The sequence below is a fragment of the Neoarius graeffei genome, chromosome 24 (assembly GCF_027579695.1).
Source record: "Neoarius graeffei isolate fNeoGra1 chromosome 24, fNeoGra1.pri, whole genome shotgun sequence".
Taxonomy (NCBI): domain Eukaryota; kingdom Metazoa; phylum Chordata; class Actinopteri; order Siluriformes; family Ariidae; genus Neoarius; species Neoarius graeffei.
Window position 1 is genome coordinate 49,826,220 of NC_083592.1, and position 26,615 is coordinate 49,852,834.

At 41.5% G+C, this 26,615-nt stretch overlaps 1 protein-coding gene across 1 annotated transcript in view; it reads right to left on the reverse strand.

Annotated features, from left to right (window-relative positions):
• pole (polymerase (DNA directed), epsilon) overlaps nt 1-26,615 on the reverse strand; it is a 155,198-nt gene that overhangs the window by 53,955 nt on the left and 74,628 nt on the right. The window contains exons 25-34 of the mRNA XM_060907428.1: nt 22,153-22,348; nt 21,778-21,992; nt 21,488-21,590; nt 21,306-21,386; nt 15,532-15,654; nt 15,232-15,438; nt 13,391-13,603; nt 6,331-6,474; nt 6,041-6,181; nt 30-183 (exon numbers count right to left, since the gene is read on the reverse strand). Coding sequence (XP_060763411.1) covers nt 30-183; nt 6,041-6,181; nt 6,331-6,474; nt 13,391-13,603; nt 15,232-15,438; nt 15,532-15,654; nt 21,306-21,386; nt 21,488-21,590; nt 21,778-21,992; nt 22,153-22,348 — 1,577 coding nt within the window. The remainder of the gene's footprint in view (nt 1-29; nt 184-6,040; nt 6,182-6,330; nt 6,475-13,390; nt 13,604-15,231; nt 15,439-15,531; nt 15,655-21,305; nt 21,387-21,487; nt 21,591-21,777; nt 21,993-22,152; nt 22,349-26,615) is intronic.

The window sequence follows — 26,615 nt, forward strand, 5'->3', positions numbered from 1 at the left end:
TCTCACTGTGTGGTAGCTCAGAGGGTTACCTGGCTCCAAGTAGCTGAACTGAGCCAGTGACCTCATCTCCAGATGATCCAGTTCGAAGGTGTCGGCCTCCCGGCCAGCCAGCGCCCTCACCACCTGCTTATTGACCATACACACGCAGCCGAGCTGCACCAGCGCCCGGAACAACAGCGGCACCTGCAGGACCGACACACAAACACACTTAAAAATAAATAACAGCGAGTGAAGATTCCTCTGAAAAATTTACAGGATATTATTTGACCAGCCTTTTTTTTTTTTTTTTAAACTCAATATAAGAAAAGAAAATGACATTATTTAACTGATAATCTAAATCCGGAAGCTAAGGTGATACCAGGGAAGGTTTTCTTGATATTTTAACCCCAAACACCAGACATGAATCCTCTACATGTTCTCCATGAATGAAAAGAGAGCACTGAGATCCGATTATTTAATATTTTTGTTCCAACTGCTTTTGCATTAACAATAGTGAGTCATCAAATGCTAGAAATTAAACTGAGCTTGAAATCGAATTAAATCTTTAATTCGTTGCCATTTTGCTCCATTAGAGGCCACTGATAATGGATTTAATCGAATTGTTTTGATCAAGAAAACAAAATCTTAACGTAATAACAATAATAATAACAACTAGATAGATACTGTGACTAAAGTCACAGTGATTTGCACTAGCTGACATGAAAAAAAAGGAAAACAAACAAACAAACAAAAAAAACTTTGACTGAAAAAAAAAATCATGAAAATTGACAGTTATAAGTGACTGACAAAAGCCCGTTTTCATGGCTCATTCTGGTTCGGTGATCCAGATCAGCACCAAAAGTCATAGCAACATAATTCAGCCCAGAGGTATTCTTCATGTGAAATTTGCTGATGATTGGCTGAAAACTGAGGGAGAAATAGCATCCTAAAAAAACATTAGGAGAATAATAATAATAAAGTAGATAGATCCTGTGTGAGAGTAACAATTTGCGTCAGCGCTGCTCTCGCAAATTAAAATTGGTTTATTAGCATTATCCAAAATAAAAATTGACTCTTACTAATGCTAACAAGAGTTCTCCGAGAGCACAATATCCCCTGCTAGCGACTCGGCCATAACTCTGGTAAAATGCAACTGAATTGAACGAAATTACAATATGCGTATTACTGACATATAACAAAGAATCCTGTCAGGTTTCGTGAAATTCCTCGAGAAATTGTGAATGATTTCAGAAGGTGAGTACCCTTCCTGGGACGGACAGACAGACATCGTCACGACATAATCCCTCTTCGGGTCTTTCGGCCAGCGGGGGATAATAAAAATTGTGAGGGAAGTTGATTTCAGAAAGCAAGCGCACCTTGATGAAATTGCCAAAGTACAAGTTTGTTAATAATCAAAGCCATAACTCTGGTAAAATCTGCCCAAATTAAACGAAATTTCAATATGTGTATAACTGTCATATAACAAAGCCTTTTACCAAGTTTGGTGAAATTCCTCCACAAACTGTCAGAGGAGTTGATTTCAGAAGAACGTCCACCCTCATGAAATTGCCAAAGTACAAGTTATTTAATCAAGGGTCAAAACTCTGGGAAAATTTCACAAATGAAATTAAAATCGCAATATGCGTATTAGTGTGATATAACAAGGCCTTTTACCAAGCTTCGAGAAATTCATCCAAAAATTGTGAGAGGAGTTGATGTCAGAAGGCGAGCGCACCTTCATGAAATTGTCAAAGTATAATTTTGTTTAATCAAGGGCTGTAACGCTGGTAAAATGTGACCCAATTGAACGAAATTACAATACGTGTATTACCGACATATAACAAAGAATCCTGCCAAGTTTTGTGATGTTCCTCAAAAATCGTGAGAGGAGTTGATTTCAGAAGGTGAGCACCCTTCCCGGGACGGACGGACGGACAGACGGAAATCGCCATGACATAATCCCCCTTCGGACCTTTCGGCCAGCGGGGAATAAAAACGATCTATAAACAAAGACAAACACACACAACTCAGCTAATAAGGATATAATTGAAAAAAATTCTAAGAACAAATACCTGTATACAATCTAAAATAAATCTAATTAATTTATCCTAATAACCACATACGACGTCAAAAAACAATAATTATAATCAACAGTATATAAATACAGCGCAAAACTATGAGCATCTGTTATGTGGTCGAGTAACAAACAAACAAACAAACAAACAAACAAACAAACAAACAAAAACCTTTTTACTGAGGTTACACTGTTAACTGATTAACACTGATTTTTCGTGTTTATTTATTATACTAAAGTATTCAAACAAACACTTTGTTGTTGTGTTGTTTTGCTTGAGGTTGGCAACCGTAGAATTAAATAAATAAATAAATAAATATATATATATATATATATATATGTTATTTACCGGGCGGCACGGTGATGTAGTGGTTAGCACTGTCGCCTCACAGCAAGAAGGTCCGGGTTCGAGCCCCGTGGCCGGCGAGGGCCTTTCTGTGCGGAGTTTGCATGTTCTCCCCGTGTCCGCGTGGGTTTCCTCCGGTTTCCCCCACAGTCCAAAGACATGCAGGTTAGGTTAACTGGTGACTCTAAATTGACCGTAGGTGTGAATGTGAGTGTGAATGGTTGTCTGTGTCTATGTGTCAGCCCTGTGATGACCTGGCGGCTTGTCCAGGGTGTACCCCGCCTTTCGCCCGTAGTCAGCTGGGATAGGCTCCAGCTTGCCTGCGACCCTGTAGAACAGGATAAAGTGGCTACAGATAATGAGATGAGATGTTATTTACCAGCTGGGAGGTCCGTATCGTGAAACATACCTGCCAACCTTGGAAAAAAATGTTGAGTAGCAACTTATCGCGGCGGTGCAGCGCAGCACGGCGTGAGGTCAGGCACATTTGCTGATCAGTATTGATTGTAATGAGGGAGCATGTGAACAATGTATTACTAAGCACGGAGTTCCCACTCACCACCATATCTAGTTATTCAACATACAAGCAGACTATGAAGAAAGCAAGAAGTCTTTTAATGAAAAGGCATGAGTATATTTCCAATGCTTTCACCAAGACATTTGGCACAAGGCAACTGTGCCCGAAAAATATGTCCTTTATACAGACCTTAAACTTAAAGATAAGGGATAAATGTACTGCCTTTGCATATTGTGTCTTAAATACATTGGGAATTATAAACAACAAAGAATCCCAAATAGCATGCTATGTCCCTTTTGACATTTAGCATTATATTGTATAGATAACAGAAAAACCACAGGGCTATTGAGGTTTTTCACCCACGTGACCAAGTCATGTGATGCTGCCATTTTGGACGTCACGGCTCGAATCAGTTTGAATGCGAGGAAGGCGACAAAAGAAAAAGGAGCGAGATGCAGAAAACACCTTCACTATCCAGCGACGTAGGGCATTTACAGGGCGAGCAGAGGGAGAGGTATTTGCAAAAATTGAGGTTAGCAGGCTTAGAGAACGACGTTTACCTGTTTCCACCAGGATTGTTCACTGACGTACGGAAGTACACGAAGCCCTCGTCTTTACCTGACTTCGGCCCACATGATCTGTATACCTATGCCGTTAAAAACCCATCGCCATACACAGGTATTGATCTGAAAGCGTATAAGAGTTTGGATGCCTACAAATATTTTGTGTCAGGCTGGGTAACATGCCTACATCAGCGGGTCGTCCCTGGAGCCGGTGGTCGCCATCTGATTACAGCTAAGGTTTGTTCCCATTTTTATTTACTTTCGGTCCTCAGGATAAACAAAATGTTATTAAATGTCATTGAAATAACTTCTTAGTCTGTTGAGGCATGGCCCGTTATAAATTTGCTGTTACCAGGCAATGACCAAGAACTGTATTATTAGGGTCGGTGTCTGTGTTGTAGCAGTACACTAGCAGCTAGCTGTTAGCACTAGCTAATGTCAACAACAGTAGCTAGTATGTTACTGTAGCAATGTTTACGTTCAGTCATTTGGATGACTGTTAAAACCTTTCAGTCTCAAGTTTTTCCTTTACTGGATTTACTAGTTTACTGTAATTATGATCCGGCAGCTATTTACACCGGATCCAGTGTAAATAGCTGCCGGAGCCAACATCCGAGGTTCCGGAGTGCGCTCCGGTTTGCTCCCCCTCAAATTAAGCCCTGTACAGGTAAATAGCTGCCGGAGCCAACGTCCGAGGTTCCGGAGCGCGCTCCGGCTTGCTCCCCCTCAAATTAAGCCCTCAGGGTTAAGCCCAAAGTTCTACTTTGGTCTCATCCGCACACAAAACATTTTTCCAATAGCCTTCTGGCTTGTCCACATGATCTTTAGAAAACTGCAGATGAGCAGCAATGTTCTTTTTGGAGAGCAGTGGCTTTCTCCTTGCAACCCTGCCATGCACACCGTTGTTGTTCAGTGTTCTCCTGATGGTGGACTCATGAACATTAGCCAATGTGAGAGAGGCCTTCAGTTGCTTAAAAGTTACCCTGGGGTCCTTTGTGACCTCGCCAACTATTACACGCCTTGCTCTTGGAGTGATCTTTGTTGGTCGACCACTCCTGGGGAGGGTAACAATGGTCTTGAATTTCCTCCATTTATACACAATCTGTCTGACTGTGGATTGGTGGAGTCCAAACTCTTTAGAGATGGTTTTGTAACCTTTTCCAGCCTGATGAGCATCAACAACGCTTTTTCTGAGGTCCTCAGAAATCTCCTTTGTTCGTGCCACGATACACTTCCACAAAGATGTGTTGTGAAGATCAGACTTTGATAGATCCCTGTTCTTTAAATAAAACAGGGTGCCCACTCACACCTGATTGTCATCCCATTGATTGAAAACACCTGACTCTAATTTCACCTTCAAATTAACTGCTAATCCTAGAGGTTCACATACTTTTGCCACTCGCAGATATGTAATATTGGATCATTTTCCTCAATAAATAAATGACCAAGTATAATATTTTTGTCTCATTTGTTTAACTGGGTTCTCTTTATCTACTTTTAGGACTTGTGTGAAAATCTGATGATGTTTTAGGTCGGATTTATGCAGAAATATAGAAAATTCTAAAGGGTTCACAAACTTTCAAGCACCACTGTAACTTTTAATGTGATGGTTATAAATAGTGTGCGAAATACCCTGTACACTGCAAACTAGCGACAGATACGCGATAGATAGCTGAGGTAAGCTAATCAGTCAGCATACCGTAGCAAGCTACCAAAACCTGAGGCCACAATAACCAACCTACAAGACTGAATATGATAAATGATGGAAATAGTGGAAAAACTGGAAATAGTGAATGAAAATAAAAATATACTGTTTTATTTATTGAGTCACCACACAGGCCTACTCTCGTTGAATAAAGTGAGCTGAATGACCGCCAAACTGAGTTCGGCCAGGTTCTAACGTCATAGCAAAACAAAATACATCACTGATTCCTTCACATTCAGAAAGGTTAAAAACATTCATCATACGTTCAAAAACGTTCATCATAGTGTGGCACTGTATTATCTAATTCTCACTGCTTATAACTCTACACCTACCCGGTGGAGATGAGCTGGGAAACTGAAGACTGAAGGAACAGTATTGAAAAGTATTTTTCCAGTCTCACCTGTGAAAGGTAATCCAATATGGCGGCGAGGATGACGTGCGGCGTCTATGTTTATATGTCTATGCCTTTCTCCATCACTCACACTTACTCTTATTGAAGCAGCACGCAACAAGCCTCAACAGGAACTACGGGTGACTCGCAGGGCCAAATTAGAATTTGCGTTAACGGCACTATTTTTTTTAATCGCGATAAATTGAGATCGCGTTAACGCATTAACTTTGACAGCCCTAATTTTTTTTTAACGCTGAACCGTTTCTTTTTTTTTTTATTAAAGGCAGTTATGTTTAATGACTTGAGGGTGCTAAAAATTGTAATCATGAATAAATTCAGAATAACTGCCCAGCCCTAGTTTAGAACAGTGCTCAGTCCTGAGACGTTCAGCTCCGTTTACAGTCAGTTCGAGGTAAAGTGATGCTTTTTATCGCTGTTATCTGACCCGTCTGTCTGTTCCATTACCTGTGTCTCGTACACGCCCTCTATGTCTGGGGCAGAAAGGTCTGCATTGATCTCATTGATGTGTTCCTGATACATGTCCTCAGGCACAGAGTACTGGTACAGATAATACACCACGTTGGAGCGCGGCAAAATCCGGTTCACCTGAATATTTAAAGAAAGAAAGAAAGAAAGAAAGAAAGAAAGAAAATCCCTTTCATTAAAAACTATTTCTTTTCAACCACCATTGACCGTCACAAACATTATTATAGAGCTTTTGAATAAACACCAGTGGTATCTCAGTATAAACAGACCTTTTTATACGTGGCCCCCTCGTCCTGCTTGGGCACTCTTTGATTGACATAAAAGACTCGTGGGATATTAAGCTTCATGCAGTGCAGGTCAGTACCGATCACCGCCCACAGCTTATACAGGCCTGGGTGACTGGTTTCTGCAATCTAGAGGATAAAAGACATTTATAGTCTGAGGTTTAATAGTTAAAAATACCTGGGACGTTCCTGGGATAGACCGCAACCTTGATGAGGATAAAGAAGAGCTGAAAGAATGTACAACCCCGATTCCAAAAAAGTTGGGACAAAGTACAAATTGTAAATAAAAACGGAATGCAATAATTTACAAATCTCAAAAACTGATATTGTATTCACAATAGAACATAGACAACATATCAAATGTCGAAAGTGAGACATTTTGAAATTTCATGCCAAATATTGGCTCATTTGAAATTTCATGACAGCAACGCATCTCAAAAAAGTTGGGACAGGGGCAATAAGAGGCTGGAAAAGTTAAAGGTACAAAAAAGGAACAGCTGGAGGACCAAATTGCAACTCATTAGGTCAATTGGCAATAGGTCATTAACATGACTGGGTATAAAAAGAGCATCTTGGAGTGGCAGTGGCTCTCAGAAGTAAAGATGGGAAGAGGATCACCAATCCCCCTAATTCTGCGCCGACAAATAGTGGAGCAATATCAGAAAGGAGTTCGACAGTGTAAAATTGCAAAGAGTTTGAACATATCATCATCTACAGTGCATAATATCATCAAAAGATTCAGAGAATCTGGAAGAATCTCTGTGCGTAAGGGTCAAGGCCAGAAAACCATACTGGGTGCCCATGATCTTCGGGCCCTTAGACGGCACTGCATCACATACAGGCATGCTTCTGTATTGGAAATCACAAAATGGGCTCAGGAATATTTCCAGAGAACATTATCTGTGAACACAATTCACCGTGCCATCCGCCGTTGCCAGCTAAAACTCTATAGTTCAAAGAAGAAGCCGTATCTAAACACGATCCAGAAGCGCAGACGTCTTCTCTGGGCCAAGGCTCATTTAAAATGGACTGTGGCAAAGTGGAAAACTGTTCTGTGGTCAGACGAATCAAAATTTGAACTTCTTTACGGAAATCAGGGACGCCGTGTCATTCGGACTAAAGAGGAGAAGGACGACCCAAGTTGTTATCAGCGCTCAGTTCAGAAGCCTGCATCTCTGATGGTATGGGGTCGCATTAGTGTGTGTGGCATGGGCAGCTTACACATCTGGAAAGACACCATCAATGCTGAAAGGTATATCCAGGTTCTAGAGCAACATATGCTCCCATCCAGACGACGTCTCTTTCAGGGAAGACCTTGCATTTTCCAACATGACAATGCCAAACCACATACTGCATCAATTACAGCATCATGGCTGCGTAGAAGAAGGGTCCGGGTACTGAACTGGCCAGCCTGCAGTCCAGATCTTTCACCCATAGAAAACATTTGTCGCATCATAAAACAGAAGATACGACAAAAAAGACCTAAGACAGTTGAGCAACTAGAATCCTGCATTAGACAAGAATGGGTTAACATTCCTCTCCCTAAACTTGAGCAACTTGTCTCCTCAGTCCCCAGACGTTTACAGACTGTTGTAAAGAGAAAAGGGGATGTCTCACAGTGGTAAACATGGCCTTGTCCCAACTTTGAGATGTGTTGTTGTCATGAAATTTAAAATCACCTAATTTTTCTCTTTAAATGATACATTTTCTCAGTTTAAACATTTGATGTGTCATCTATGTTCTATTCTGCATAAAATATGGAATTTTGAAACTTCCACATCATTGCATTCCGTTTTTATTTACAATTTGTACTTTGTCCCAACTTTTTTGGAATCGGGGTTGTAAAAACAATCTAGTGGAAAGCCATCCTGGAAGAATGGAGAAAGAGGGAATTAATCTGGAATGTAATGTTCAACAAGGACACTGATGTGACACCGAGGTGTCCAAATACTTTTGGCTATGGTGCGTTTAAATACATTTCAAATACTCAGAATATATTCGAAACTCCTGTAAAACCACTGAGCTTGAGATAAAATCTGGACAGCTCAGAGCCTATTCCCCGCTGTAGAGACGAGTGAAGCCATCTGGCCGCCATCTTACCACTCCCATCGCGTGTATTTGGCTTGTGGGTTAAACCGTGGTATCCGATTAAATTTGTCCCAAGAAAAGTATCTCCTGACTTCTTTCCCCCTCCTTTCATTACCTCTCCTCTTATTTTCTCAACTTTACCTACATTACTTCTTCTAATCGCGCTCCCCTTCACTGTTATTGTTTTTTTTTCCCTTTTCCAGTTCAGTCTCATCATTTTTTTTGAACAGCTATTTTACTACTAGAATTATTTCAGAGATTATTTCAGTTTTTCCTCTTATACAGTGTACCTTTCTCTTTCATATATTTCTTTTTCCTTTTATATGGGTCTGTCTCAGAAACTGGGTACTGTGGGGGTACCCCACTAAATATACTCAGTCAATAAACTATACGGTTTTGAATGGTGATGTTGGTTTTAATTTGAAATAAAATGATGAAAGAAATAATACAGATAAAACTAAATCTTTGATGTGAATACTCTATTCAGAATTTGGCAAAAATTCTGCAAATTTGTGGAAAACTGGCGGCTTGATCTGGGACATGATAAATGGTTGACTACATCGCATTCCCTTAAAAAGGTTGTAGTCCACTGAAAAGTCTACAGTTATCACTAATTGTATTTTAAGTTGTAACTTTATACACCTAAGGATTGGTGCGCTCACAGAATAATCATAACCGTAATAAAACATCATGCAAAATATTTGATCACCGTCGTAACTCCATTTTCCGCAAACCCAAAACCAATACGATCGTGTGTTTTGATCTAAACGGAAAGTCTTAGGGTCGAGGTCACTACCTCACCAAAAATAGTAACTTAAAATCACTACGCCATATAAAATAGTTATAAATCTGCGATTTTGTTTTTTAAAACAAAAGCTGAAAGTTAGGTATAGAATATGTTTCTTACAGAATATGTTACGATGGTAGCTGGTCTTGTATGAATTTCTGAGCTATAAAATGAGTTGTGGTCTATTTTTTACCGTAGCGTGTTATTTGTGTGCGGGGAAGGACACACATTAACAATTTGCATGTGTAGAATGGAATTTTCCGCTCCAACAGTTAGAAGTTGATCGCGCTTCCATTTGCGGTCTTTCTGTTACGCGGGTGATCTGTTCGGACGTTATCGCTAAAAAGGTGAATTTTGACAGTTTTATTTTGTTTTAGTCTTGCAGTATAAGGCAATAGAATGTTTCTTTTTCATCTTACTTTCATATTTCGTAGTGTTTGTGTATTTTTGGCCAATATTTTGCAACCATGGTCAATTTAGATCGAACTTTTGATAGAATCTACGGCCAGTCATTTTGCCCCGCCCCCGCCTCGCGCTCCGTCCGGTGCGGTAGTGATGTCCCGTTGCTCGCGCGCCGCAGCAGAGACCCGCGCGACCTTCAGCCGGTACAGTCGCTGTTCTTTTACCGCCGCCGTTATTCTCATCTTTCCGGTGTGTTCTTGATTTTTCCATTGTGTCCTATTTCGCCGTATCAAATACCCAAAATGTATCATATTATTCATATTTAAGTGAATAAATCAATTCAGTCATCATAACTTGGCATTTTTAAACCCAAGCAATCAAAAAGAGGAAATTTATTCAATATTTTCACTCATCTGTGAAGGAGGAGCTTTAATTCTTCATGATGGAGTTATTTTATATGGAAATCAATTTTACAAAAGCATTAGAATTGTAATAAAAAAAATTTTCCACGGTGGAGGCCAGATAAAGCAAGATACTATCTTTATTCTTATTAAACATGACAAAAGAAACATTGAGTGTTCGGTAAATGCAAAAAAAAAAAAAAAGTAAAATTAGAAAATGTATTTTTTGACCATAATGTCTCAAATGAGAGACCAGTTTCTGAGACGGACCCGGATATAAATATTAAAATAAGCAGCAAAGTTTGTCTTGAGCTAACGTCATTTCTCGATGGATTTTCACCAAATTTGGCAAGTAGGTCTGGGGATGACTCGGAATTTTGCAGATATAAACAATATTCATGTAGGGGCCCCAGGGAGGTCCCTGGGGAGCACAACATCCACCCACCCCCTCCCTCAATACCTTTCATGTTACATTTATCAACACACACACTCGACAGATCTTCACTAAACTTGGCACGTAGGTACAGGAGATAGCCACAATTTGGCAGAACTCAGAAATTCCATATTTGGGCCCCAGGGTGGTGGGCGTTTGGATTTTTTGTTTGTCTTGGGTTAACATCACTATTTCTCGACGGATCTTCACCAAATTTGACACGGAAGTCTGGGGGCAACCCAGAATTTTGCAAAACCCAGGCAACGCCAGGTAACCTGCTAGTTTATCTATGAGGGTAAGTCAAAAAGTTCGAAGACAGATGTCATAATTTCAAAACGTGTGAAAGACATACCCCAGAATCAGTGCCGTATTAAGCCAATGCGGTGCCCCTGGGCACTATACCTCAAGTGCCCCCCCCCCCCCCCCCACCACCACCACCCTGCGCGCACGCGTTCAGTAACCTCCTGCACACATTCACAAAGCTTGCCCTTTGCTTTTAAAAATAGTAGCATATACATAAACAATAGTACACATAAACAAGGTCATTCTTCCTCATTGAAAATTTATTAAGTTATTTATTAAGTGAACTGATCTCTACCTGGCTTAAAGTGGCTTCGCACATATCCTCCTCCCCGGGGTCTCCCTCGCTCCCATCTTCCTCAAGGGGATCGTCGTCGTCGCCGACCCCTCGGCTAACACTGGCTGTGGTTGTAGCATCTCCCCGGCTAGTGCTAGCAGGGCCATCTCCCTCACTAGCATCGCTGATTTCACTAGCTTCGGCTTCAGCGCTGGTAGTGACAGCAGTTGTCGATGTTTTTATAAAAAAACGATCTAACACTGGAACATTTTTAATTGCAGCTACACGCCTGGAGTCTCTTTTTTAAAATTTTCTCTTCGCACAACCACTCAATTGATATCTGTCCATTTTTCATTTCTACCGCCGTTTTTAAAAAATTGATAAATTTCACCGTAGGTGGACTGGCTCAACTGACAGGTTGAGGAAAGGGGGGTTAATGGTCACATAGGCCACTCTTGCTCAGAATTATGATTATTATTGTTGTTCTTATGAAATTAGGGTTCATAATGAATTATATATGACTATTTAACAATGTGAAGTGTATAACCATTTTAAGTGTACAAACATTCACGAAAAATATTTTTAAAGTTTCTGTCATGTGGTGCCCCCCCCCACTGGCTGTGAGTGGGTAGTGCCCCTGGGCACTGTGCCGCAGGCCCATATAGTTAATCTGGCCTTGCCCAGAATTCTACAAAGAAGGAATTCTCGGCTGGAAACACCGTTTGCAGAAGTGTTTAGACTTAAATGGAGGATATGCAGAGAAATAGCTTTGTTATTTTCAGAAATGATTTTTTCAGTTTGTCTTAGAACTTTTTGACTTACCCTCGTGTGTATATATACTTATACACACACACACACACACACACACACACACACACACACACACAATCAATACTCACAGGTGAAATGTCCGTCCACAACCTTTGACCTGACAATTTGTACAGTTCACTGCTGCACATGCAGGCATTTTTCTTCTAAATTTTTCTCACCAACTACATAAATAACTTGTCCAATTTTACGTAGCTTCCAGTAGTCTAAATGACAGTTCCGCACCGCGATGGGAATGGTAAGATGGCGGCCAGCTGGCTTCGCTCCGATGAGCCTATGAGCTCTCCAGATTTTATATAGGAGCTCAGTGTGTAAAACACATTCTTGTGTAAATTCTCCATTACGGAATCCAGGGACACGTCGGCCGAAACGAATCCGAGAAAATCGCAAAATAATCTTTTTTTTTTTTTAAATTTGTGATTTTCGTTTTTTTCCATAATGTGCAAGTTGAGATCTTGAAGAATGCAATCAGTATTTCAGATAATAGATTGTTTTGTTGGAAAAGCATACATTTTTTGTTGCAAATTGTCTCGTTTTTGTCAGGACTGTAGCCTGCTGGGGGGTGTGGGTAAATTACCATATGGGCCATTCACGTGACGATTTAAGTCTTTTGTGGGGTTTTTTCGCGAATCAGCTGTATGATACGAGCTGAGCTCGTGGCTACTTAAGCTGCATACAGGCATGTAATTTCACTATGGAATGAGCAAGCTAAACAGAGCGCAGAGGAGCTGAAACACCGCGAAGCAAACAGACGCACGGTAGTTACATCGGAGATAACCATTTCTAGCAAAAAAACCCCAACCAAAAGGAAGTGTTCTAGGACTACATATTCCATCGGAGGCATTGATGTGCGCAAGGCGACGTTTCTCTTTCTGATGGGGTAAGTTTATTAATCTAAGGTTGTGTGGTTATTTTTGCATGTAACGGAGAGTGTTGTGGTTTGGTTACATGAAACTAGCGTTGTGTTAGTTGTTATCATCGTGCTATCTTTCTTTCTTACGGTGTGAGTAATTTTTCAACCACAAAACGTTAAAGTATACTTTAGGACTTATTTTTGTACTTCATAATTGTGTTGGGCATACTTTGCATGGAAGGAAAATTGACGTGGTGATCTTTGTTTACATGAAAGTAGCATCGTGCTAGCTAGTAGGGGGTAGGGCTTTCCTTAATGTCATGCAAATGAGCACCATTATGTGCCCGCCCTACACCCAGAGTAACTGAGAAGGAAAACTCTGAGGGCGATTTTCTCCCTTTCCTGTTTTAAGAGGTATACACTTTCAAAAGGCCACACATTCTTCAAATATTGTCAGATCTCCACATGGAAGGCATCATTGGAAAGCTTAGAAACTGTACTTTCTGAATCTGTCAATAACTCAAAATGCCCCCGGGCCGACATGTGTCCCTGGATTTCGTGATCTGACACTTGTTTCTGGCAGCCCTCAGTAAAACACTGTGTGGATTTCATTACTATAAAATTCTCAGACTTGACATCTAGTATTTGCTAATCCTGATCGTTTACGCCGTCGTACCTGTACGATTTGCCAGGGCATGTCCAGAATGCTCCGGGCTGTCCTGCGGAGGAAGTTCCCAAGTCCTGTGCTTGGTCCGCCCCTGATCACTCCGCCTCCGGTTGGCTGAGCCTCTCCGTCGAGCATGCGCCGTCTCTTCCTTCGCTCTTTCCTCTGCCGGATCTGCAGCTCCCACTTCTTCTTATGGTACCGCAGCCACACCAGCCTCTCCTCCTAAATACACATTACAAGCCTGGAGTTACAAATATGTCGCTGTTTCTTAAATTGTCTAAATCAGGGGTTTTCAAAGTGTGGGAGAGTCAGCCCCCCCCTCAGAGAGCAAATAAACAACAGCGCCCCCCTTATAGTTTTTGTTGTTGCTATACTTAATGTTCCATTCGTACTTAAAAAATGGTTGTTGTACACATTTTTATTTTTTTCTTTTGCACATTTTAAACATCTGTGCTTTTTGAAAACATCTTTTTTACACATTTTAAACATCTGTGCTTTTTTAAAACATCTTTTTTACACATTTTAAACATCTGTGCTTTTTAAAACATCTTTTTTACACATTTTAAACATCTGTGCTTTTTAAAACATCTTTTTTTACACATTTTAAATATCTGTGCTTTTTTTAAAACATCTTTTTTACACACTTTAAACATCTGTGCTTTTTAAAACATCTTTACACATTTTAAACATCTGTGCTTTTTTAAAACATCTTTTTTACACATTTTAAACATCTGTGCTTTTTTAAAACATCTTTTTTTACACATTTTAAACATCTGTGCTTTTTAAAACATCTTTTTTACACATTTTAAATATCTGTGCTTTTTTAAAACATCTTTTTTACACACTTTAAACATCTGTGCTTTTTTAAAACATCTTTTTTACACATTTTAAACATCTGTGCTTTTTTAAAACATCTTTTTTACACATTTTAAACATCTGTGCTTTTTAAAACATCTTTTTTTACAAATTTTAAACATCTGTGCTTTTTGAAAACATCTTTAACACATTTTAAACATCTGTGCTTTTTTAAAACATCTTTTTTACACATTTTAAACATCTGTGCTTTTTAAAACATCTTTACACATTTTAAACATCTGTGCTTTTTTAAAACATCTTTTTTACACATTTTAAACATCTGTGCTTTTTAAAAACATCTTTTTTACACATTTTAAACATCTGTGCTTTTTTAAAACATCTTTTTTAACACATTTTAAACATCTGTGCTTTTTTAAAACATCTTTTTTTTTTACACATTTTAAACATCTGTGCTTTTTGAAAACATCTTTTTTTACACATTTTAAACATCTGTGCTTTTTTAAAACATCTTTTTTACACATTTTAAACATCTGTGCTTTTTTTTTTAAACATCTTGTTTTACACATTTTAAACATCTCATAGCATCGTTAGCTAGCACCTCTTGGCAGACAACACACTGTGGCAGTGGAGCATCTTCAGATCCAGTCCATGAAAATCCAAACTTTAAATAATCGTGGTCATACTTCCTTTTTTTTTTGCTTGGCCCAGACTCTGTCTCCTCACTCACTGTAGCTTTAGGTACTAAAAATTGATCCATTTTGTCTCTGGCAAAGGCTAGCTGAAGTTCGCTAAATGTCCGCGATAGTAACTTATTCTGGTTTATTTTTCCTCACGTTGCGCCCCCCCCGAAGAACTCTGGCGCCCCCTAGGGGAGGCGCGCCCCACACTTTGAAAAGCCCTGGTGTAATTCATTCCGACACCTTACGGTATGACGCAGGTTTCTGGCTGGGTGATGTGTGCGTGTTTTTTTTTTTTTAAATGGCAGCTGTGTGCTTAGCTCTTTTTATTTTATGGTACTGTGCTGTGTGCAGTACCTGTGTTGTACCCATAGGTGGCGGAGGACCCAGGATCTCTCTCCAGGACTGTGTGAGCTCCAGCTCCTGAGACTCAGTCTGGCTGTCGTCAGCCTTAGATGCTCGCTTCCTCTTAGTACTAACGAGGATGGCAGGCTGTAGGGGGCGCTGCGGAGCTCCAAAATCCTCCATATCGGTCGTCTCGCCTGGCTCGAGCTGATTGGTCACCTGAGAGAGCGAGCGAGCGAACGAGAGAGAGAGAGAGATTATGCATATCGACAGTAGAACTCTAGCTGTGTGCACGTGTGTGACGCTGCACACCTGTCTCTTTCCTTCACTGGTGAACATCTCGCTGATTTTCTTCTGCTTGTAGATGTCGTTCTTTTCCAGAAGCTTCTTATGCAGCCAGTCCGGATGACGCACTCGCGGCACTGGGTTTTTCACCTGCGTAAAAACAAATATCGCATTGAATAATAAAGGAATTTATAAAAACCTGAACAATCTCATGCTGCTAGATTTCTCACCTACAAAAGTCCAGATAAGCAGCTAACACGACAGAGCGAAGTCATTAGTTCATGACTTATTAACAAGATTACTTGGGTTCATAGTGGCGTTCAACGTTACCGCTTCTGAACAGCAGAGCAGATTTTGACCAGATGAGACACATGTTCTGAACTGAAACGTTTCTCCATCCAGTCGTCTTTAAACTTTTTGATTTTGTTATCCATTTTTGTTTAAAGGAGAACTGAAGTCATGCTTGCTTTATTTCTTAATTAACGTGTTATTCAATTACGTTTTCGGTTTGAGTAACCTTATATCGTGACTCGTATTGGCAACTAATTGCAATTAAATATTATACTTATCGGCCTATTCGTTTTTTAGCCGTGTTGAATTTAGTTCTTTTGGTCCACAGCAGGCGTCGCTTATCCGCGCGATCTTCACGAGACTTGTGCGAGACTTTGAAACGTCAAGTGTCAGCGCCGCCATTTTGAAAACTGTTTTCTAAACGAAGTATTGCACAAAAACGAGTTTAAATGATGATTACTGCCTACTTTTTTCAAACTTTCCTGATTGCTATCAAAACAAACAAACTTCCGGCTTGATTACATCAGCATTTGAAAGAGGGCGCGCGAGTCTTTTGACGACATTCGCAGATGTCGGTCACTTTCCCTGTGTCCGAAATCGCTCCCTACTCACTATACAGGGCACTATATAGTGAGGACGCCATTTTGTAGTGCTGTCTGAAACCTCAGTGAGGATTATTACACCCTATATAGTATAGTGCACTCAAAGTATCCCACAATGCATCACGAAAAGTAGTGTACAACCGATGGTCACTAACCGAAGCAATATATCCCATCATGCACTGCTGTCGCGCTGAAAGAAATCTAATTAAAAGCCTCAAATTTGATTTAATAAAAGGCAGCGGCAAAGAAGAAAAAGTATTCAGCCTTGATTTAAAAGAACTGAAAAGATGCAGCTACTCTGTATTGTTTAAAGTGCATATTCTGGACCAATTTAGTTTTTTTTTTAAATATGAAAGTATGCCCCTTTACACACTCACCCAGAAGGGTAATTTTGCACAAGGCCATCTGTCTACAGCAGAAAAAAAAAAAAAAACACGTCTGGAAAAATCCCAAGGGAGTCTGGAGCCAGATTCGTGACGTCACCTGCGGAAGCGCCATGAGGATGGGTTCCCTTTTGAGTCTGGTTCCTCTCGAGGTTTCTTCCTCATGTCGTCTGAGGGAGTTTTTCCTTGCCACCATCGCGCTCATTGGGATAGATTAGGGATAAAATCAGCTCATGTTTTAAGTCGTTCAAATTCTGTAAAGCGGCTTTGCGACAATGTTTATTGTTAAAAGTGCGATACAAATAAACTCGACTTGATCTAACAGAGGCGAAAACCGGAACAGCTCGTGTTTGCAGTGATCGTTTTATCGCAGGTGAGATTCAAAAGCTTTCTCGATAATATCAGGGAAGAATTTTATTTCGTGTTGTCGTTGTTATAATTTTAACACGTGTATTACCGTTCCGCTTCTAGGAGCACCAGCAAAATTATACGATAGAAACAATCCAGACCGGGCACCCATTCAGAAAATGGGCTATGTTTCATCTGAGGTCAGACTTGAGTCTTCAGCAGCCGAACTACACCTCAAAGGAGGAGGAAGACGGCTGAATTTGCAAAAGCTGCATGTACTGTAGTAACTCGGCTGTGGAGGTCCAAGACACCACGGTTGAAGCTGAGAACTTAATACCAGGTCAGCTAATTTTGACTGAAACAAAGTAATATTATTTTGAAGCGTCCATAAATTTAAGATTTCCAAACTGATCTGGGTACTCGATGGTCGGTAGAAGCGTCTTATCTTAGGAATAACATGACTCAAAACCACACATACAGTGGGGCAACAAAGTATTTAGTCAGTCACCAATTGTGCAAGTTCTCCCACTTAAAAAGATGAGAGAGGCCTGTAATTTTCATCATAGGTACACTTCAACTATGAGAGACAGAATGGGGGGAAAGAATCCAGGAAATCATATTGTCTGATTTTTAAAGAATTTATTTGCAAATTATGGTGGAAAATAAAGTATTTGGTCAATAACAAAAGTTCATCTCAATACTTTGTTATATACCCTTTGTTGGCAATGACAGAGGTCAAATGTTTTCTGTAAGTCTTCACAAGGTTTTCACACACTGTTGCTGGTATTTTGGCCCATTCCTCCATGCAGATCTCCTCTAGAGCAGTGATGTTTTGGGGCTGTCGCTGGGCAACACGGACTTTCAACTCCCTCCAAAGATTTTCTATGGGGTTGAGATCTGGAGACTGGCTAGACCACTCCAGGACCTTGAAATGCTTCTTACGAAGCCACTCCTTCGTTGCCCGGGCGGTGTGTTTGGGATCATCGTCATGCTGAAAGACCCAGCCACGTTTCATCTTCAATGCCCTTGCTGATGGAAGGAGGTTTTCACTCAAAATCTCGCGATACATGGCCCCATTCATTCTTTCCTTTACACGGATCAGTCGTCTTGGTCCCTTTGTAGAAAAACAGCCCCAAAGCATGATGTTTCCACCCCCATGCTTCACAGTAGGTATGGTGTTCTTTGGATGCAACTCAGCATTCTTTCTCCTCCAAACACGACAAATTGAGTTTTTACCAAAAAGTTCTATTTTGGTTTCATCTGACCATATGACATTCTCCCAATCCTCTTCTGGATCATCCAAATGCTCTCGAGCAAACTTCAGATGGGCCTGGACATGTACTGGCTTAAGCACGGGGACACGTCTGGCACTGCAGGATTTGAGTCCCTGGTGGCGTAGTGTGTTACTGATGGTAGCCTTTGTTACTTTGGTCCCAGCTCTCTGCAGGTCATTCACTAGGTCCCCCCGTGTGGTTCTGGGATTTTTGCTCACCATTCTTGTGATCATTTTGACCCCACGGGGTGAGATCTTGCATGGAGCCCCAGATCGAGGGAGATTATCAGTGGTCTTGTATGTCTTCCATTTTCTAATAATTGCTCCCCCAGTTGATTTCTTCACACCAAGCTGCTTACCTATTGCAGATTCAGTCTTCCCAGCCTGGTGCAGGTCTACAATTTTGTTTCTGGTGTCCTTTGACAGCTCTTTGGTCTTGGCCATAGTGGAGTTTGGAGTGTGACTGTTTGAGGTTGTGGACAGGTGTCTTTTATACTGATAACGAGTTCAAACAGGTGCCATTAATACAGGTAACGAGTGGAGGACAGAGGAGCCTCTTAAAGAAGAAGTTACAGGTCTGTGAGAGCCAGAAATCTTGCTTGTTTGTAGGTGACCAAATACTTATTTTACTGAGGAATTTACCAATTAATTCATTAAAAATCCTACAATGTGATTTCCTGGATTCTTTCCCCCCATTCTGTCTCTCATAGTTGAGGTATACCTATGATGAAAATTACAGGCCTCTCTCATCTTTTTAAGTGGGAGAACTTGCACAATTGGTGGCTGACTAAATACTTTTTTGCCCCACTGTATCTATCTTCTCTTTGGATCAAATCTTCGCTCGAGCGTTCAAATCGTCGTAATACGGAGAAAACTCGGCATTGTTTACAGACACGCTTTCAGCGGTTGCTTCGTATATCTACCGTCATGGCGGACGCTCATGACGTAGTACATTTTGATCACGTCGTTGCAAGTCATCTATTCTGATGGAAAGGCCTAGAAGAATGTGTGCCAGTTGACCCCCGGAAGGCTCAAAATCATCTCCCGTGAAGTGACTCGGGCTGTATGAGACCGAAGCATTCGCTCCAGTGAGGTGGAGATCTTTCCAATCAGGAAAGAAACAATAAATAAATACCGTCAGTACAACTCGTACTCACAGGGTTCTTACACCTTTTCACCAGTTTTTTTCCATGACTTTTCCAAAACCTTTTACTGAATTTCCATGACCATCGCTGGTTCATCACTGCTCATCGCATTTATAGCACAGCCCCCAACACTAGTTTACATAGCAGCCCCCCTCATGCACAATCGCATCATACACATACCTATTTCACGTCACCATTCACAACACTGTTGCCCCCTTTCTTCACACACACACACAACTACAGTACTGTACCTCATACCCCTTCACATCACATATGCAAGTACACACCCACAGTCCATGTTTCCCCAAATATCCAGTCCATCTGTCCCAAACCCATAGCCCATGCTCTCAGCAACCCACCCCCTGCCCAGGCCCAAGCCCATAACTTTGTAATTTGTGCATTACAAGCATTTTGGTACTTTGGCACTATGACCCCCCCTACATATGCACACAGGCAGACTACTGAAATTTATAGGTGCTTTCACAATAGGCCTATATTGTAATTTAACTATTGCCTAAATGATATCGTAAATGTGGAAATGAAGAGTTACAATTTGAAGACAACATTGAATGTCTATTTATTTCTGTGTTCAATCAGTTTAATCAACAACATTTACATCCAAATCCAGCAAGGTCCTCAGGGCCCTACACTGAATATTAAGCATCGCCTAAATGGCATCATAAAAAAATGAAAATAGAGGGTGAAAATCTGAAAAAGTGGAATGTCTATTTCCATCCCTTTCCTATAAATTTAAGCAAAATAAAATCAATTGTGACATCCAAATTCAGAGAATACACAAGATTAAGAAATGGCTAGGCTAATACTATGGCTTCACCTATTACAAATTAAGTCTTTTTATCCTTTAAAACGCAAAACTCTCAAGAGTCATAAAACTGAGGATATTATCCAATCCAATATCTTATTTACCATCTGTACACGCAAAAAAAAAAAAAAAATCAAACATCAGATGAGAGCTCCAGGGCTCCAGCATCGTAATTCGCCCCGAGGCGAGCCGCGGCGCTCCGCTTAGGTTTCGTTTCTATCCCGGGCACCAGCCCGACTTTGGACGCCCGTAGCTCGGGCAGGGGAGGCCCCAGCCGCCCCACACTTGGCAGCCAGAGACCTCTGCCCTCCCCCCAAAGAACCAGCGTGGGCAGGGCGTGCTAGCCCCGCACCTCGGGACGTAATTCGCCGCGGCGCTCCGCTTAGGTTTCGTTTCTATCCTGGGCTCCAGCCCGACTTTGGACGCTCGTAGCTCGAGCAGGGGAGGTCCCAGCATCCCCAAACTTGACGCACCACGCCTAGCATGCTACAACTACTAGCACGTCGCACGTTACGAGGAGGGTGTGGCCAGGGTTGCCAGATGCGACTGATGATTTCCAGCCCAAAAAATGTTCAAAAACCGCCTGGAGGCACTAAAACCTGCCTAATTTGAAAACCGCCCAATCTGGCAACACTGGATGTGGCAGTCAACAGGCATAGCCAGACTGCGCTAAACAACATTTCCAAGACAACTCGTGGCGATTTACATTTTATTACGGCACATGAATTTTATAAAGATAATCGATGAAACACTAGATAGATTTCCATGACTTTTCCAAAACTTCTGAACAAAATACTTTTTTCCATAACTTTTCCAGGGCCTGGAAATTTAATTTTAAAATTCCAAAACTTTTCCAGGTTTTTCATGACCATACGAACCCTGTACTCATTGCGAGTGAAACCTCATGGTATGAAGTTCTGCGGGTAGAAATTTCACCTGCTGTAGTGCTGCCGGAATGGTGATGATCTTCTGAATGGCGCTGCCCAATCTCTCAATGTAGTAACCCCAGTCCAGGATCTGAAACCCAAACAACATCAACACACTTCAAGTGTTTATTTGTGAAGCAAAATCTAGGAAACGAGACTCGATGTGTTCCAGCTGAACACATCTAGACGTACCGATCTGATGTCCATGTCATGGAGGCTGGGCATCTTCAGCCATTTGCGCAGGAAGTGCTTCTTAATACTGGATTCAGCCTGGAATATGGCCAAAGGAATCGCCCTTTAGAGAGAAAAGGAAAACTTTCATTTCAGGCAAAGAACACAACGCACCAAAGGGCAAGGCTTTCATGACCTCCGCCTGCATGTCGATGTCAATTTTTTAACACGCACAAAAAAATCGAGAAGTACTTGAAAGCGTGTGAAAGCTCAGACCAGCAGGAAAGCATCTCAATCTCGTTCTTCCTCACCTCTCAGTAACGGGAGAGCCCTCGGGTTTGCGAGAGATGACGTAGCGACAGCTCAGACCTGCGTCCTTCACCATCTGATCTCCGAGAAACTCCGCCAGACGTTTGGCTGTGCTGATGGACGTGGATTTCTGCTCGCCGTAGTCTTCCAGCTTCCGGGACATGGAGCGGTTTTCAGAAATCAACTCGAAGAGCTCTGCGTCTGGCATGTTCGCCGCCTGGAGAGCGAGCGAGACACACGGGTCAGTCGAGTTTGAAAACGTGTATGTGCGTTATAGGAAAAAAAAAAAAAAAAATCAACCATGCGGGGTGGTTGGTGTGACGCAGGCTGATGTGAAGCACAGACACTGCTACTAGCACCGTCCTATCGCACGCTACCTTGCTGTAGAGCACATCCAGCCAGTAGTCGGCTACTTTGGCGACCGAGGCGTAGACTTCCTCCAGAGTGGTGCCTTTGAGGAAAGCCTCGAAAACGGACGACTGGAAGATCTTAATGAGCTGGAGTTCTCCTCTTCTCTTCACCTCGAACCCCTTCAGCTCAGCCAGAGAGCCGTCCTCGTTAAACACGGCATATCTGACAGCAAACACACCCACACAGGAATGAAATCAGACTGTATAGAAACCAGTAGGAGGTCACAGACCATCGTTAATAAAGACTTCTGACTGTAAGTCAAATCTGAGGTTTATATTAATGCACTATTTTGAATATTAATCCACATAAACGCATAAAAAAAACAACACACTGAGCTCATTTATGCATAAACGGTGCATGCTAGGCTCTCCTGATTCTGATCCAGGAGAGGATAAATATCTCTCGTACGTTTCCGATTCCTTTCCTCTTCCGTGTTTGAGATCTCCGATCATGGCAGAAGAGCAGAGCTCCTTTACTGAAGCTCACAGTGCTTCAAAAGTAAGTGCTGCTTTAAAAAGAGGTACATTTACCGTTAAAAAGTCAAGAGTCCTGAAATCGGACATTTGGAAATCGTTCTCACTCGTGTACGACGCGGAGGGAAATCAGCTGCCCTTTGCTTGCTGTGATAAGTGCCAAAAGGTTCTGACATACTAGGATATTCTAGTTAGAAATGCTTTACAAATGTAAATTGGGTTAGCCTAATGTTTTGTATGGCTGAACAATAAATATACCAAATTTCCACTTGGAATTACGTGCTCGCCTGTCTTTTATTATTGTTTATTATTATTATTATTAGAGACACTGACGAAGGCAACATCCGAAACGTTTGTCTCCTTCTGCTGCTAAAAACTGAAAAGAAATGTAACTAAAAGAATAAGTTCAAGAGTGCGATCCATCTCTCCTTTCACACTAATTATTCATAGGAGACGCACCACGGGAGAGCGCATACTTAAATGATTAGCCTACTTAAATAATTATTATTATTACGTCTACATGTTACCATTTCAACATTCCGAATTCAGAAACAAGGTAAATAATAACAAACGTGAACGTGAGCTGTAGATATTTATGCTCAAATCCACTCAAAGTAGGGGGCGGGGCACCATCACGCTGTGTCAAGACAAGAATTTCGTGAGAAATAATGCGAACGTCTGCATCATGCGGGATTTGCGGGCGGGAGCGGGACAAAATATGGCAGGCGCGGGCGGGAGCGGGACTGAAAATCATAATTCTTTGCGGGAGCGGGACTGCACAATGCGGGTGCGGGACGGAAAAATCCGACCCGCGCAGACCTCTAGTTACAAACAGCTTTTGAGTTTTGTTATGCGAAATTCATTACCTACTTTGTTAATGACCCTGACAGATCTGTAGGAGAACCTAATAGATCTATTCAAAATGAGAACGGAACTGAACAAAAAAAAAAAAATGCGTTTACGGAACTAATGCAGGTTGGCTGGACAGAATTAAAAACTGTGTCTGTCGCAAATAAAAAGAACAAATTACACAACGAAATTATAAAAGACATCCAGAGAGAAGGACCTTGTCTATCTAGACATACTGGCCAAACTGAAGGAACAAATGTAGTAATGAACATTACAAACTGCTTGTGGTATTTAGACGGCCGCCAGGACAGAATCAAAGAGGCAGTGAAATGCCGAGGACCGTTTGTGGTGACGCCTGTTCCTGCACGGTAGGTTTTATAATAATATTAAAGTTTTTGTACAAGTTTCAGTTGATTAAAGTGTCATATTTTATTAAATGGCGGCACGGTGGTGTAGTGGTTAGCGCTGTCGCCTCACAGCAAGAAGGTCCGGGTTCGAGCCCCGTGGCCGGCGAGGGCCTTTCTGTGTGGAGTTTGCATGTTCTCCCCGTGTCCGCGTGGGTTTCCTCCGGGTGCTCCGGTTTCCCCCACAGTCCAAAGACATGCAGGTTAGGTTAACTGGTGACTCTAAATTGACCGTAGGTGTGAATGTGAGTGTGAATGGTTGTCTGTGTCTATGTGTCAGCCCTGTGATGACCTGGCGACTTGTCCAGGGTGTACCCCGCCTTTCGCCCATAGTCAGCTGGGATAGGCTCCAGCTTGCCTGCGACCCTGTAGAAGGATAAAGCGGCTACAGATAATGAGATGAGATTTTATTAAATGTGTCTGCTTTTGTAATAAAAAAGTACTGAAAGAAAAAGCAAACACAGCATTGCGATTTCTTATCCATCCATATATATATATATATATATATATATATATATTAGTGCTGTCAAGTGATTAAAATATTTAATCGCGATTAATGTCGCGACTGTCATAGTTAACTCGCGATTAATCGCAATTTAATCGCACATTTTTGTCACATGAAAAACCATTGTAATTCTTTTATCAGCATAAAAAAAGTGAATGGGCTTGCTTTGTACCAATGTGGTTTTTTTTTTTATTGCAGAGCATAACACGTCTTGTCACAGCCACTGCAAAGTCGGGCTGGAGCCGCCGATGGGAAAACAAAACCTAAGCTGAGCATCGTGGCTCTTCGTCCCGAAGCGCGGGGCTAGCGCGCCCTGCCCGCGCTGGTTCTTTGGGGGGAGGGCAGAGGACTCTGGCTGTGCGGGGCGTGGCATTACAGTCTAGCTGCTATCGTTTTTCTAAGCAAAGTCTCTGTTCCAAGTTCCTGGCAGTTTCAAAAGCTTATGAAAAACCTACATCATGTCACAGAGCGTTAATCTCGCCATAAAAAAATTATCGCCGTTAAAATTGAGTCAAGTTAACGCGATAATAACGCGACATTTTTGACAGCACCAATATATATATATATATATATATATATATATATATATATATATATATATATAAATAAATCCCTCCCTCCCTACTGAAAATTTTTTTGCTCACCCGGTGGACAGGAAACGGATTTTTTTTTAAGGATGGCCGGAAGACCGGGAGCAATGGAGACGAAAGATCCGCTGTGGCGACCCCTAATCAGGAGCAGCCAAAAGAAGAAGAAGAAGAAGATCTGTGATTGTGTATGCGAGAGCTGCATTTTCCTGTTGCTTCACTGTGGTTGTTTACTGCAGGACTTCCGGGTTCCTGGGTCAAAGGACCCGAACTACGTGCACCAGCTCGTGCATGGACTGTAATGGTTTCACTCAATTAACATTAATTATGCGTATTGTAAAAAATGCATGCATTTATTGTAATTAGGTATTTTGTTTGTGCATGGAACTTCATTTATTTTTCACACACAGAAAAACATAGAATTAATTCAGGGACGCGCAACAGGCGCATCAGTCTCAAGTGAAATGTCAAATGAGTCTCACATTCAGTGTGTTTACATGCGCATCCAAATCGAGCTACTGTCAGTAATCGAGCTAAGGGTCCCAGCAGGGGTGCCAGAGAAATCCAATCCTACATGCACACAAGGAAATCGAGCTATTGTGTGAGGTACATTGTGCACCCGAGCCACAGGTGGCGCTACACGCCCCATCGTGTTGGTACACTTCCGGTTGTCGCCATGAAGAAGAGGAGTGATTTCCACTTTACATTCACACCACATGTCATTGCCACCTGTTGGCTACAAACTGTCCTGCGCAGACCACTGTTTTGTAAGACAACTTATTTTGCACAATTGTATATTTTTCTAAAGTCCATTTTTTGCTTACAATTTAACTTATGTCTTAATAAACACACAAAAAGTTCAATTGTTTTTGTTTTTTGTCTCCTTGTTCCTCCTGACCTCTTCCGCTGCTCCGCTACTACTACTGTTGTCATGCCGACCAAGGCTGTTGTGTTTCTCGCTTGTGGTCTCGTCACTTCCGGAAGGGAAGTAAGTAGCTCGACTACGTAGCTCGATAGGGTTACATGCACTATGATTAATAAGTTGTGATTCGCCGCTTGGATATGTGGTCCTAATTCCGATGCATATCCGTTATTTTCACATGCGACTGTAGTCTGACCGGACAGGTCGCATACAGCCGGCACACAATTAAGTCCAGCCGGCTACTTTAATGACTATTTTTTTTGTAGCCCACAGGTTCTAAATATTAATTTTCGATTTTAATAAAATTAAATGTTTATCTAACGGACTGACAGTGTCAAACTGAACCGTACTCATTTAAGTTGTGATTCGCGCTGTTTGTACCGATAATAACAAAGTGAAATCAAAGTGACCAGCATCCGCCAACGTCGTCAAAAGACGCGCGCGCCCTCTTTCGAACACTGCTGTAATCAAGCCGGAAGTTTTCCGTGTGTCCGAAATCGCTCCCTAATCACTATATAGTGGGGACGCCGTTTTGTAGTGCTGTCCGAAACCTTAGTGAGGATTATGTTGGAAATGCGCTCGGTATAATAATGCATTTGTGACCCCTCACCGAATCCAGGGATGCATGTCGGCCGAAACGAATCCGAGATAATCGCAAAAGAAGCATTTTTTTTTCGAAATTTGTGATT